Raw genomic sequence first — 15,167 nt, 5'->3', positions numbered from 1 at the left:
TCCAACTAATCTTAACAGGAGTATCCAACTAATCTTAACAGGAGTATCCAACTAATCTTAACAGGAGTATCCAACTAATCTTAACAGGAGTATCCAACTAATCTTAACAGGAGTATCCAACTAATCTTAACAGGAGTATCCAACTAATCTTAACAGGAGTATCCAACTAATCTTAACAGGAGTATCCAACTAATCTTAACAGGAGTATCCAACTAATCTTAACAGGAGTATCCAACTAATCTTAACAGGAGTATCCAACTAATCTTAACAGGAGTATCCAACTAATCTTAACAGGAGTATCCAACTAATCTTAACAGGAGTATCCAACTAATCTTAACAGGAGTATCCAACTAATCTTAACAGGAGTATCCAACTAATCTTAACAGGAGTATCCAACTAATCTTAACAGGAGTATCCAACTAATCTTAACAGGAGTATCCAACTAATCTTAACAGGAGTATCCAACTAATCTTAACAGGAGTATCCAACTAATCTTAACAGGAGTATCCAACTAATCTTAACAGGAGTATCCAACTAATCTTAACAGGAGTATCCAACTAATCTTAACAGGAGTATCCAACTAATCTTAACAGGAGTATCCAACTAATCTTAACAGGAGTATCCAACTAATCTTAACAGGAGTATCCAACTAATCTCAACAGGAGTATCCAACTAATCTTAACAGGAGTATCCAACTAATCTTAACAGGAGTATCCAACTAATCTTAACAGGAGTATCCAACTAATCTTAACAGGAGTATCCAACTAATCTTAACAGGAGTATCCAACTAATCTTAACAGGAGTATCCAACATTGCAACAACAATTATTCGTTGAGGAAAACAAAGGAAATGTATCATAAGTCCCCTTCAGAAAAAAATCTAATTTGTTTGTCTTTGGAGACTTTTTTGTGCAATTTCCAGCTAAAAAATATACGCTTGCCAATTAAATTGAAGTCAAAATAGTTGTTTTGATAAATTGTGAAAATGTTGGTTGTCAGAATAATTGTATATAAGTTATGACAAAACTTTGCGATACAATGAGTTCAGCTCGCCCTGCGAGAGTACAAAAGCTGTCTTTGATCTTACCAAGCAGAAGGCTTGTAAAACTTCACTGTGTATGATGGGAAGCGACATAAATGTGTCGGTTTCTTTGATGTATTGTAATCCACAGGAAGATTTTGTCTTTACCCGAGATCTACAAAGCGGAGAGGAGTTAGGGCCTGACCTCCCTCCAAGCACCTTTTCTTTGAACTGTTTTGTAAGCAAAGACGATGTATGTTTATGACCCCCCTTCCCTTAGAAACAGCTGTTGCCATGTAATCAGGTAAAGTCCAAATAAAAGAGGCGGACAATCTTTTGTCAGAGCGTGTTGGAGACTCTACAAGAGTACAGCTCAGACGTTTCTCCTCAATATTCTGTCTGTTTAATTCCTTGCTTCTTGTCTTGTTTAATAGATGTCATTAGTGTTTAAACCTGACATTGGTCCTTCATGTTTTGTATTTACCTTGCGTGCAAAGTCTCCTTTGCCTTTACTGTAGGCTTTGTTCTCGAGGAAGTCATAGACGTAGGGAATAAGGGTTGGGCAAGCCTTAATGATGTCTGGGTCCAGCAGCCACTGGAGAACAAACACATTGTTACCCTTTAAAAAAACAACACATTTTGATGTAACATAATGTCACTAATTACCTGTAGGTAAGCATTGAGGTCTTTGGTCCTCTTCTCCAGGAAGTCTCTGTCCATGTTGTTGAAGGTTTTTTTACCCGGGAGCTTTAGAATGGACGTCAAGTTCTCAAACTGAAAAGCAGAACAAAATAAGACGGCGCTCGTGAGACAGGTGCACACAACGCGGCAAACAATCAAACCTGCTCTGTGATCCTCATGTGGAAGTCGTGGAAGTCAGAGTAGCGGCGGTACGTCTTCCAGCAATCCTCACTGCCGTCCGGGTTGCGTCTGAATACGGTGATGGCGTACAGGGCGTACGTCTTCCCGTGCTCGTTGCAGACGCCTGCGGCAGCCCCGAAGCCGGGAATATAAGCATCAACTACCCCGATACATCCCAGAGGGGCGGGCAACAAAAGGGGGACGCGGTAAGACAGAAAAGGAGTGTGCGGGTGGGAGGTTTGAGGGAAAGGAAGAGGTGAAGATAGCAGGTCAAAAGGTGGGGAAAGGAAAAAATAAAGGAAAGTAAGGGTGATGGAATGACACAAAAAAGAAGACGTAGAAGAATGGAGCTTGGAAGTGAAAAATATGGAGGAGCAAAAGAGGGCAAAGAGCAGCGGAATACAATAAACTCAATGTGTACCGTATTTTTACGACTATGAGGCGCACTTCCAAGCCTTTAATTTTCTCAAAAATCGACACTGCGCCTAATTTATGGCATAATTGTGCTTGTGCTTACCGACCTAAAAGCTATTTTATTTGGTACATGGTGTAATGATAAGTGTGACCAGTAGATGGCAGTCATACATAAGAGATACGTGTAAACTACAGTAAATAACACCAAAACTTTGAGAATATAGAACATTACACACGGCGCTCAAAAATCTGTCAAAATGTTTTTAGTAGGACTTCGGTAAGCTACGAAGCCGCACCGCTTGATGGGTTGTAGGCACTTTAAACATACAAGTATTACTATGGTGTGTGTAAGAGGACCGCAAAATGGCACCTATTAGCAAACATTATCTGGCGTTTTGTTTCGTAACATTATGAAATAACCAACTTTTCTTACCTTGTGCTACCTGCTGATCTGTATTTGGGATCTGCATAAGCCCCGAAAATGTGCGCGAGTCCGCCATTGTAGTCCGTGTCGACAATGTAGTCATAAGCTTATTCTTCTTCTCTATCTTCTTGTTATGTGACATTCATCTTACATTGTTGCCATTTCTAATATAAAGTAGTGTAAAGTTGTTACTTATATCTGTCAGTAGAGTAGCTATCAAAGTGCTATAAACTGCAGTGGGTTTACATTATTCACCCAAGGAACTTCAGTTATTAGAGGTTTCCAGTCGGATGGTTTTTAACGGTGTTGTTGTACTCGTGAGCCACGGATGAGAAGATGCTGCTCCGTTATTGTTTGCAGTAAAGTCTGAATCAGGCCGTTTAATGACCTATTAATATCTCCATATTTTAGGCCATATCACGATACACCATATATATCTCCATATTTTGCGTTAGCCTTGAATGAACACTTGCTGCATATAATGACAGCAGTATGATGATTCTATGTGTCTACATTCTTCTTCATACTGCATTCATATACTGTGGGGTAAGAAAGTATTTAGTCAGCCAGCGATTGTGCAAGTTCTCCCACTTCAAAGGATGACAGAGGTCTGTCATTTTCATCATAGGTACACTTCAACTGTGAGAGACGGAATGGGGAAAAAAATCAGGAATTCACATTGTAGGAATTTTAAATAATTTATTTGTAAATGATGGTGGAAAATAAGTATTTGGTCAATAACAAAATTCAACTCAATACTTTGTAATACGACCTTTGTTGGCAATAACAGAGGTCAAAGGATTACTATAGGTCTTTACCAGGTTTGCACACACAGTAGCTGGTATTTTGGACCATTCCTCTATGCAGATATTCTCGAGAACAGTAATGTTTTGGGGCTGTCGCCGAGCAACATGGACTTTCAACTCCCTCCACAGATTTTCTATGGGGTTGAGGTCTGGAGACTGGCTAGGCCACTCCAGGACTTTCAAATGCTTCTTACGGAGCCACTCCTTCGTTGCCCGGGTGGTGTGTTTGGGATCATTGTCATGCTGGAAGACCCAGCCATGTTTCATCTTCAAAGCTCTCACTGATGGAAGGAGGTTTTGACTCCAAATCTCAGGATACATGGCCCCATTCATTCTTTCCTTAACACGGATCAATCGTCCTGTACCCTTAGCAGAAAAACAACCCCAAAGCATGATGTTTCCACCTCCATGCTTCACAGTAGGTGTGGTGTTCTTGGGATGCAACTCAGTATTCTTCTTCCTCCAAACACGACAAGTTGAGTTTATACCAAAAAGTTCTATTTTGGTTTCATCTGACCACATGACATTCTCCCATGTGCTCTCTGGCAAACTTCAGACGGGCCTGGACATGCACTGGCTTAAGCAGGGGGACACGTCTGGCACTGCAGGATTTGATTCCCTGTTGGCCTAGTGTGTTACTGATGGTAACCTTTGTTACTCTGCAGGTCATTCACCAGGTCCCCCCGTGATGTTCTGGGATTTTAGCTCACCGTTCTCATGATCATTTTGACCCCACAGGATGAGATCTTGCATGGAGCCCCAGATCGAGGGAGATTATCAGTGGTCTTGTATGTCTTCCATTTTCTGATAAATGCTCCCACAGTTGATTTTTTCACAGCAAGCTGCTTGCCTATTGTAGATTCACTCTTCCCAGTCTGGTGCAGGTCTACAATTATTTTCCTGGTGTCCTTCCACAGCTCTTTGGGTTTGGCCATAGTGGAGTTTGGAGTCTGACTGTTTGAGGCTGTGGACAGGTGTCTTTTATACAGATGACGAGTTCAAACAGGTTCCATTAATACAGGTAACGAGTGGAGGACAGAAGAGCTTCTTAAAGAAGAAGTTACAGGTCTGTGAGAGCCAGAGATCTTCCTTGTTTGAAGTCACCAAATACTTATTTTCCACCATCATTTACTAATAAATTATTTAAAATTCCTACAATGTGAATTCCTGGATTTTTTTCCACATTCTGTCTGTCCCAGTTGAAGTGTACCTATGATGAAAATGACAGACCTCTGTCATCATTTGAAGTGGGAGAACTTGCACAATCGCTGGCTGACTAAATACTTTTTTGCCCCACTGTATGCTACTTTTAAACTTTCATGCAGAGGGAAGTCACAACTAAGTCAATTGAGCAAAAGTGTATTTATGAAACAGTTATTGGCACAGTGGCACAAACATTCATGTCATTTCCAAAACAGAAAGTGCAAGATTGTCAGAGACATTTTAAAACAAGCTATGAGTGCACTTTTGTGCATGATGTCACTAAGATGACATATCAAAACAACACTAAATTAAAGTGCACTTTTTGTACAGAATGCCACTACAATAGTTTAAAACTAATAAATAGCACTTTTGTGCATGATGTCACACAAGATATTTCAATAAGTGTCAAATAAAAATGAGCTGCATAATAGGAAATCAAATAGTGTTCGTCCGTGACTATGTGGTAGGTTCCTGTGGACGTTATCTCCTTCTGTTGACTATTTTTTTCATACGGTGTTGATCTGGAAATAGTTGCTATGGCATTTTGTTGGTGTGGCCCCGAACGGGGATGTTGACATGCGGAGTTTCAAGCACTCCCCATTCTCTAGCGGGTGACTTTCCAAATGATGCTAGCTACATTAGCAGTGACACTACTTTTTGTAGCAATGCTTTTGCCTTTTAATTGTTCAACATCTTCCTGCTTGAAGCCAAACCACCGCCAGACGATGGACCCCCTGAGTGTTTTTTTGGGGATTTAATTCTTCCTTCATTTGTTGCCAGATTCGCACCTTCTCTCTTTCTCGTATTACCACCCGCACCGCACTGTTAGCATCACAGCTAACGTTACCATGTCGCTACCTGTCTGCTCCGCGGGAGCGTGGGACGTGCAACACGCGTGAGGTATGTAAGAAGGTGTGCCTGTTTTAAGTCTCTGTGAAAAGCAGAGACAAGAAAGAGTGAGAAGAGCCTGTAGTGTAATGCTTGCAGCTAAAAGCAACTTGTGAGAACGTATACTCCAATATCACCATTGAGTCATTTTCTATATCGCACAGACATATGTCGAGTATATCAATATATCGCCCAGCCCTAGTCTGAATGTCATTAAAACAATTAGCTGCATCTTTTGACACTTCTTCCACTCCCGTCCTTGCACGCTACACCGCTACAACAAAGATGACAGGGAGAAGACGCTGTCGAAGGTGAGCCACGTAAATAAGAGCGCCCACAAAACAGCGCGTCCTGAAGCGAAGCGACTGTCAGAAAGAGACTTGAAGATGGTCTTTAAAACATCATCTATGCAAAATTTTGACCAAAGAACCACCATTACATGTTATGTAGACCACAAGGAAGTATTTCACATTTAGAAAAAAATCATAATATGACCCCTTTAACCTCTTAAGGCCCAAGCTGTTTGTTTACATGCTTTTTTTATTTCTCTTTGGTATTTGGACTTATGTGACCCGAATTCGAATAAAAACTAAGAATCATCTTTTGATGTAATGAACTTAGTCCATAAGTACACAAGTGTGTACTACATGTTTAGTGACATGCTAATTCTTATTTTTACACTTTTTTTTCCAAACTCCATTGTATGTTATACTCTTCTGACACCACCAGATGGCAGTACAAGTGTCCACATAAGTGGCCATATGACCCCAATTCAGTAGTGTACACTATTTTGGAAATAAGAGGTAAAAGGTGCTGTCCACGCATCAGGCCACTAAGCCTTTATTAATGCGCTTATTATCCGGTGCGCCTTTTGTATGATAATAGGCCTGCTCATTGGCAATGCGCCTTTTAATTTGGTGCGCCCTATGGTCCGAAAAAAAACGGTAATCTGAGTGTGTGTGTGTACCTGTGTCTGAGATGAAAGCGTGCAGGTGCATAGATTCATCATGGCAGGAGTTGGTCAAGTCATCCAAAGACTGAAAAGACAACCAGGCCATAAACACTTGGATGTTTCCCCTGTCGCAGGAAGTGAGCGCTCACCAAGTTAATGCTTCCTGTCGGGGAGCCGTTGAAAGATTCTCCATCGCCGTCGTCCGAGCCGCGGTAGCTGGGCTCCTTGAGCATGTCCAATTCGGCCAGCATGCACACGTAGAGCGGGCTCTGCTTGAAGGACGGGTAGTAGCGCTCGTCGCGCAGCATCATGTCGTACACCTGAGGTAAAACAAAAACAACAGTGTCTGATGGGAGGGATTTGCTTCATATTCAATAAAACAACGCAGTTCTTTCTGCACCTTTCTCTGGATGTCATCAAATATTTCTGGCGTGGGATCATCTTTCTGCAGCTTCTCTCCCAAACGTGTTACTGACTCCTCATCCACTTGGACCCTGGGAGACGCCTGTGAGTTCACGTACATTTTTAATACAGACCCTGTGTACATGGAAAGACAAATTCTGAAATGTATTTAGGGCCAGATTTTTCCCATGCTTATAAATGGGAAAAAAGGAGCATTCTTGTCCTTGACCTAAGTCTGTCATTGCCTTCATTCATGATGGCGCTCTGCTTGGAGGAACACCTAAATGTGGGGCTTCCCTGTCAAATCTGTGTTTGCATGCATTCTCCAATGGACTTAAGTACTTTTGTTTGTGCGCACTTCTTTTTTTTGTCCTGTCCATATATATATACACATATATATATATACATATATATATATATATAGTATATATGTATATATATAAATAATCCGTTCATGAATGGATTTATATATATATATATCTGCGATGAGAAGGCGACTTGTCCAGGGTGTACCCCGCCTTCCGCCCGATTGTAGCTGAGATAGGCACCAGCGCCCCCCGCGACCCTAAAGGGGAATAAGTGGTAGAAATTGGATGAATGGATATATATATATATATATATATATATATATATATATATATATATATATATATATATATATATATATATATATATATATCCAAAATATATATACACACATAGGGATGATACTCGAAACCGGTTTTCCCGGTTGTTCGATAAGTAAAGAACCGAGTCCTCGGACTCAAACCCCTTTTTGATAACCGGTACCCGTTATCGAGACCACTAGAGTAAAGAAAAAGAGTTGGTTCTTTATTAGAATCCGTCCCGACCAGAAATGCTCTGTGAGACATCACAAGAAAGGACGTCACGTAGCTCAGTCATTAGGCGCAGATAGCGAAAGCAAGAAAAAACTAAAGACATCGTCCAATGAATAACTTTCCTGAGAGATTTGAGAAGGGTACAAACACATGAGCAACACTTTTAGCAGCAAGCGGAAACATAGCAACCAGGCTAGCAACGCACCTCCTTTACGGCAGCTGTCCCAACCTTCTTAAAGCAATACATACATACATATATACACAACATATCCTCCTTTTTGAACTTTTGTTTTTCTGTCCTTGTAAACAAGGCGAAATCAGACTGCATACGTGTTGTCAGTCTAATTGTAAATAATGCAGACCAGGCATGTTGGCTGAGTTCTTGACGTTTACTGCCGGGTGACGACATGCAACAACACTTTTCGTGGCCGGGGCATGCTCGTCACTCCCGTTGCATGCTGGGTAGTGTAGTCGCTACATTCCCTAGCTCATGAAGAAATAATGTCGACTCAATAAAGTGTATTTCTTTTATTAGCTTTAACTTTTCATATTTTAAGATTATAACCACATTTGCAAACTTTTCTCTTCATAGAATTTTCTTTCAATAAAGAAATAAAGTGCAAAAATGTCAAAGCATCGTAACAAACAGTTATGTCAAATAGTAGCAGAAGTGCACTTTTTGGAGAGCTGTATTATTTTCAGTTTTGTGTGCAAGGGACTGATTTGATTTAACACTATATTATTATTTATACAGCTATAGTGATCACAGAGACAGGTTGTTTTTGTGTTACTGTATATATTTGTTTTTCTGAAAAATCCCACTTAATATACTTTGGGTAACAACAGTCAATATTTATTTTTTTTATTTTATTTTTTTAGGGGGGTAACAGTCAATATTTATTAGATTTAATTTTTTCTTATATAATAAAAGTGAGCTTTTGTTCAACCAAATATTGTTTTTTTTCCCATGTACAACAACCTATCTGGACTCGATAAGAGAATCGATAAGGAATCGGTTCGATAAGAGGATTCGATAATAAGCTCGAACTCGATAATTTCTCATCAAACATCATCCCTATACATACATACATCAAAATAATCTGTTCATAAATGAGTATATCAGCATGTTCAATGGAGAAGTCTGATCTAGAAAAAGTGCAGGCAGCATAACTCTTCTTCCCCTTCCAGCTGTCCTGGATGAACTGAAATCATTTTTTCCCAATCATTTTGGAACTTGCAAGCGTACTTCTTCTTCTTACTCGTCGTCGCCATGTCTCTTCTTTGTTTTTCTGCTTCGTCTCTTGTTATGTTTTTGGACATTACTACTTGCCGTAGTTTTGAAGCAATGCATGATGGGAATGCGGATGTTGTGTGTCAGTGTGTTAACGTGCCGGCTGGAATAAACACACGCTGAGAAATAGCTCCGTGCATATATTACATATATATTTATATATATATATATATATATATATATATATATAATATCACAATATTTTTATGCCATATCGCGATATACGATATATATCTCCATATTTTGCCTTAGAATGAAGACTTGATGCATATAATGACAGCAGTATGATGATTCTATGTGTCTACATTCAAACATTCTTCTTCATACTGCATTCATATATGCTACTTTTAAACTTTCATGAAGAGAGGGAAATCACAACTAAGTCAATTGACCAAAACTGTATTTATTAAACACTCTTCATTCTCTCGCGGGTGACTTTTTAAATGAAAGAACAAATTAGTAGAGTTGCTACCTTTTGTAGCAACACTTCTGATGCATACTTTCCCCCTTGAAGCCAAACCACCGCCAGATGATCAACGCCCTGCTGTTTTTTGGGCATTATTGTTCTTCCTCCATTTGTGATCAGTTACGCACTTTTTCTCCCCTGTAATGTCACTCAACACGCTCCGCTCCGCTTGTGCCACCTGCCTCAGCTATCGTTAGCCATGCTGCTACATCTCTGCTTGGCGAGAGCGTATGACGCTACACGTGCGACAGTATGTGACGTATGTAAGAAGGCAGGCTTGTTTTACGTCTCTGTGAGAAGGACAGACAAGAAAGAGTGAGAAGAGCCTGTAGTGTAATGCCCGCAGCTAAAAGCAACTGTGTGAGAACGTATACTTGAATATTACGATATAGTCATTTTCTATATCGCACAGAGACAAACCCGCGATATATTGTTTGTATTGATATATCGCCCAGCCCTAATATATATATATATATATATATATATATATATATATATATATATATATATATATATATCAGTGTTTCCCACAGGTCAGGCTTCTATTCGTGGGGGTGTGGTCGGGCCGCAGGGGGGGGGTTGGGAGGAGGCAGCGGCGGCGGCGATGACCAAGAAGAACGTGGAGTTGGAATATAATTACAACACTTTTTGTACATATTTACATACATATTTATATAATATTTACATATTTATATAATATGTAACTACAAGCTCCATTCACAGACAGAGTCCCATTGCTTTTATGAGCGGTCAAGCGAGTCAAAAGCCGGAAAAAATAAAAATAAAGTTTTTTTTATTTTATATTTTTATTTATTGTTTTTATTTTTTATTTGTAGCGGCCGTAATTCTTTCGTGGCGGGCCGCCACAAATAAATGAGTGTGGGAAACCCTGTATATATATATATATATATATATATATATGTATATGTGTGTGTAGGCTCTGAACCGAGGATGTTGTTGTAGCTTGTGCAGCCCTTTGAGACACTTGTGATTTAGGGATATATAAATAAATATTGATTGATTGACATATATATATATATATATATATATATATATATATATATATATATATATATATATATATATATATTTATATGAAATGGTTTAAAATATATACACCCCCCACTACCCCAAACCACCCCCCTCCATCTCCTGAATTTATGACCTACATTTGTAAAATAAACGAAACAAGACGTTCTTGTGTGTCTGTGTCTCAAAATGGTGTTATTGTGTGTGTGTAAATGGTGTTATTGTGTGTGTGTAAATGGTGTTATTGTGTGTGTGTAAATGGTGTTATTGTGTGTGTGTGTAAATGGTGTTATTGTGTGTGTGTAAATGGTGTTATTGTGTGTGTGTAAATGGTGTTATTGTGTGTGTGTAAATGGTGTTATTGTGTGTGTGTAAATGGTGTTATTGTGTGTGTGTAAATGGTGTTATTGTGTGTGTGTAAATGGTGTTATTGTGTGTGTGTAAATGGTGTTATTGTGTGTGTGTAAATGGTGTTATTGTGTGTGTGTAAATGGTGTTATTGTGTGTGTGTAAATGGTGTTATTGTGTGTGTGTAAAAGTGGTTCATGTGCATTGTCAAAATGTTTTCACAGTAAAACATTGACGGCAAATGCCTGAAAATCACATACTGATGCAATGTTAGCTGAAAAGCCTGAAAACTCTACACTTATAGCTGCTGCAAATCCCGGCAAGGACTGATTTTGTATTCTTGAGCAGAAAAGTTGCTTTGTAAGTGTGTACCTTGTCAGAGAGGTATTGCTCGTGGACGCCCAGTGCAGCTGCCTTCAGGAGCCCCTTGGTGGTGCTGGGTTGCTTCTTGCCGTCTTTTTGCCATCGCTGCATGGCCTCCAGCTGCTGCTGCGCCGTGACCCGGTAGCCCTCCACGGTGAGCCAGAAGAAGAGTTCTGCCTGGGCTCCGGCCGCCTGCATGAAATCTGCCATAAAATTGCATTTATCAGGAATGCGGTGGCGTAAGGTGACGTCCTCGGAATGCGCCCGTCAGCGTTTACCCATGAAGAACTGCAGGGCGATGTTGTGGATGAGGATGTGATCCAGCGGGATGACACACAGCTTGCCGAAGTTGGCCGCCAGCTTCAAGGCGTCCACTTCCTACACAGATGATGAAGAATTACCCAGCTGGCTCCACACCTCCTTCAGCAAATACAGCTGACAGTCAAATGTACTACTTTGAAATCAAATGGTGCCTTTTGCCGATAACTTTGCTGCACGTGACCTCATGTCCGGTTGCTAGAGGTGGGAATCTTTGACCTCACGATATGATTACGATTAAGGATCTACCATTCCATTAAAAATCGATGATTGACGCATCTTTAATTTATGCATATTGATGCAGTTTTATGTTTATGTTAGAATAATCATGTATATATATTTATATTATCACACAATTTTAGTATGCTTAAAGTCAGTTGCTATAGTTATTAGCTATTGTGCTCAAGCTGCATTTTTTCTATCTGTGCAAGGACAAAACTTCTTGTCTGAGGGGCGGCCTCAGCCGCAGATGTTATCTTTGTTTTAGCCCGCTAACACCCAAAGACTTCAAAGACCCCAAAGAAGATAACACGACAGCACTCAGACGAAACAGAGACAAGGCGAAATCACAAGGCCCCAGCACATTCCGTCACGTATTGTGCGTCCTGGACCTGCTTTGCATAGTAAATGTGACCACTCCTTTTAGAGGCGGCCTCAGTGATGTTGACTGTGGAACTACTGAATAAATAGAGGGATGCGGGAGCTGAACCTTAGAGCGTAGGGTGAGACTGTGACTAAGTGTGCAGCTCCATGCGTTCTCCTCATGAGCTAAATTGAACTCTGTCTCTGCATGATTCCTTACTTCTTGTCTGATTAATAGATGTCATCAGTATTTGAACCTGACAATTTATTTTCGTTTCACTAAATAAGGGTTTATCACTTGCAACTTTTAATAACACAGCTTTTTTAATAACAATTTCTTATTACATTTATAGAAATGTGCACAAAACTGGAACATAAGGGCCCTATAATAAAGAAGCTGGTCAGATCTCTCGGGGCTGTCAGCCAAATTTTAGAACTGTATGCATTCCTTTTTTTACAGTAAGAAATCGATGATCAATTATTGACGTTTACCAATTGATTGATATTGTCCATGTCCAGAGTTTGACGCATCTGAAAACCGATTATCTGCCCCACTTCTGCTGGTTGAAGAATCAGCCGGCGTAAAACCTTGGCGGGCAAACAAGCACTTAAGGAGGACTCAGTGCAGACTCAGTCGGACTGCCTCTAGGACAGACCTGGGCAAATTAAGGCCCGAGGGCCACACGAGGCCCACGTGAGCTTTCCAATCGGGCCCGCCGGACATTTCCAAATCCTTTTTTTTAGATCTTTAGGATGGAAACTGTGGCTAGCGTTAGGATGTGCAGTGATGTTTTCAAATTATCGTAAGTTTTGAACTATAACAAGTATTTCAACGGTTGGAATCTGTGCTTTTGCATGATTATACTAGTTACTAATTAGTAATAACTATGGCAATCTAAGTCACAGCAGCTCAGACGAGGCACCAAGCAGTGTGGGTGGGGAGCGTTTCCACAGAGTGTCAGCCTGAAATGTGGGTGTCAGGCGAAAACGCGGAAGGAGATTTTCACAACAAAGTTCTGCAAGAAAAGTGATATTATATCAGATTGTAGGTGTTTTTTTCTTATCCTTTGCATTCATAATTCGCCGTGTTTGTTGCATTTTTTGTTGTGTTTTGCTTGCTTGTAAAATATGTCGATCGAGAAGGGATGGGGGAAGTAAAAGAGGAGCAAAGTTCATACGTTGTAAATATTCAGTATTTTATCGTTCATATTTATAATTATAAATCCCACATTATTGTACTTTCCGGGTGTCTCTGAGTAGAAAATGTTAAATTCCATTCCGTTTTTTAAGGTGGTCAGTCAAAACGTTTTTAGCATTCAATTGGACATTATTGGGCGTTTTTGTGTTTGTGTTCCTAAAAATAGGACCCAAACACATTGTCACAGCTTATATATATATGTGGGTAAATATATATATATATATATATATATATATATATATATATGTATGTATGTATATACATAGATAGATGGTCGAGGTTTCTGTGGCTTATCTGTTATACAGTGCTCAGTACCGAGGTAGAGTGAAATACAGATTAGGTAAGGGAAAAACACAGAGGCTATTGCGTCCCTACGAGCCTGTTTCGCAGGTTTCCCTGCTCGACAGGGGATTTTATAAAATAAATAATATAATAAAATGCCCTGACGAGCAGGGAAACTTGCGAAACAGGCTTGTAGGGATGAAATAGCCTCTGTGTTTTTTCCTAACCTAACGTATAAATACATATACACATTTTTTTCTCTAAATGTGCCCCCCCCACCCCAAGTCAAAATATTTGGCCTAGGCCTGCTCCAGGAAATGTTGCAATTTTCTCTGCCAAAAAGCAGGATTTTCAAAATGCTGATGACACCGTTTTGTATGTTCATGCAACAAGAAAAAGTGAAGAGGCTGCAGTTCTCTCTGGTGCCCTGGTGCTGGTGTCCCACAGGCTCCAAGACTCTGGTCTGCATCTCAACACAAAAAAAAAAATGTTTTTGTTTTTCTCTCAGCCGTAAGCGAATGGTTAACAACCAGCTGTGATAGTCAACGGTGAGCGATTAGATGTGGTAAAACAACTTAAATATCCTGGTGTAGTCTTTGATTCCAACTTAAATTTCAAGCAGCATGTTAAGAACATTTTACATATAATTAAGTTTAATCTGTCCAATTTTAAACACTTTGGACCTTCTCTCACTACAAAGGTGTATATGTATTCCATGATATTCAGCCACATAGTTGAAGTAGCAATGATTGTCACACACACACTAGTTGTGGTGAAATGTGTCTTCTGCATTTGACCCATCACCCTTGATCACCCCCTGGGAAGTGAGGGGAGCAGTGAGCAGCAGTGGTGCTGCGCCCGGGAATCATTTGTGGTGATTTAACCCCCAATTCCAAGCCTTGATGCTGAGTGGCAAGCAGGGAGGTCATGGCTCCCATTTTTATAGTCTTTGGTATGACTCGGCCGGGGTTTGAATTCAAGACCTACCCATCTCAGGGCGGACACTCTAACCACTAAGCCACTGCTTTACAACTTGGTCCCAGACCTCAGAGGATATCCTGAAGCCACTAAAGTCTCTCTTCAAGAGAACACTAAACATTTTAGACATAAAGCCTCTAAAGTATCATTATTGTAACATTTTAAGTAAGTCTAATATTTTGGATTTAGATAATAATCAGATATTCATGGATGTTTGCCTCATCTTTAGAGTTCCAAATAAACTTGCTGCCCCTCCCTCGATAGATTGTATTATTAAAAATAATAGCAGTCAAGTAAAGACCAGAGTGGACTGCAACGTACAAAGGTGCAGGACTAAATTTGTCCAAATGTTGGGGAATACTAGAGGAGTGGAGTGATGGAACAGACTGCCAGCTCATGTCAGAAACTGTGACACCCATTTAACATTCAAAACTGCACTGAAACACTTGTTGAAAACTAATCAGACAGTGATTGATTTTTTTTGTCCATGGTCTGTGCTTATG

At 40.0% G+C, this 15,167-nt stretch overlaps 1 protein-coding gene across 2 annotated transcripts in view; it reads right to left on the bottom strand.

Moving 5' to 3' along the window:
• Positions 1 to 15,167, bottom strand: part of snx13 (sorting nexin 13) — a 75,370-nt gene that overhangs the window by 11,075 nt on the left and 49,128 nt on the right. For both annotated transcript variants that reach the window (XM_061882811.1, XM_061882810.1), the window contains exons 12-19: positions 11,585 to 11,684; positions 11,316 to 11,509; positions 6,969 to 7,073; positions 6,718 to 6,888; positions 6,584 to 6,653; positions 1,863 to 2,005; positions 1,687 to 1,794; positions 1,505 to 1,615 (exon numbers count right to left, since the gene is read on the bottom strand). In XM_061882811.1, coding sequence (XP_061738795.1) covers positions 1,505 to 1,615; positions 1,687 to 1,794; positions 1,863 to 2,005; positions 6,584 to 6,653; positions 6,718 to 6,888; positions 6,969 to 7,073; positions 11,316 to 11,509; positions 11,585 to 11,684 — 1,002 coding nt within the window. The remainder of the gene's footprint in view (positions 1 to 1,504; positions 1,616 to 1,686; positions 1,795 to 1,862; positions 2,006 to 6,583; positions 6,654 to 6,717; positions 6,889 to 6,968; positions 7,074 to 11,315; positions 11,510 to 11,584; positions 11,685 to 15,167) is intronic.

The sequence above is a fragment of the Nerophis ophidion genome, linkage group LG21 (assembly GCF_033978795.1).
Source record: "Nerophis ophidion isolate RoL-2023_Sa linkage group LG21, RoL_Noph_v1.0, whole genome shotgun sequence".
NCBI classification, from domain to species: domain Eukaryota; kingdom Metazoa; phylum Chordata; class Actinopteri; order Syngnathiformes; family Syngnathidae; genus Nerophis; species Nerophis ophidion.
This window is presented reverse-complemented; position numbering and strand designations above follow the sequence as displayed.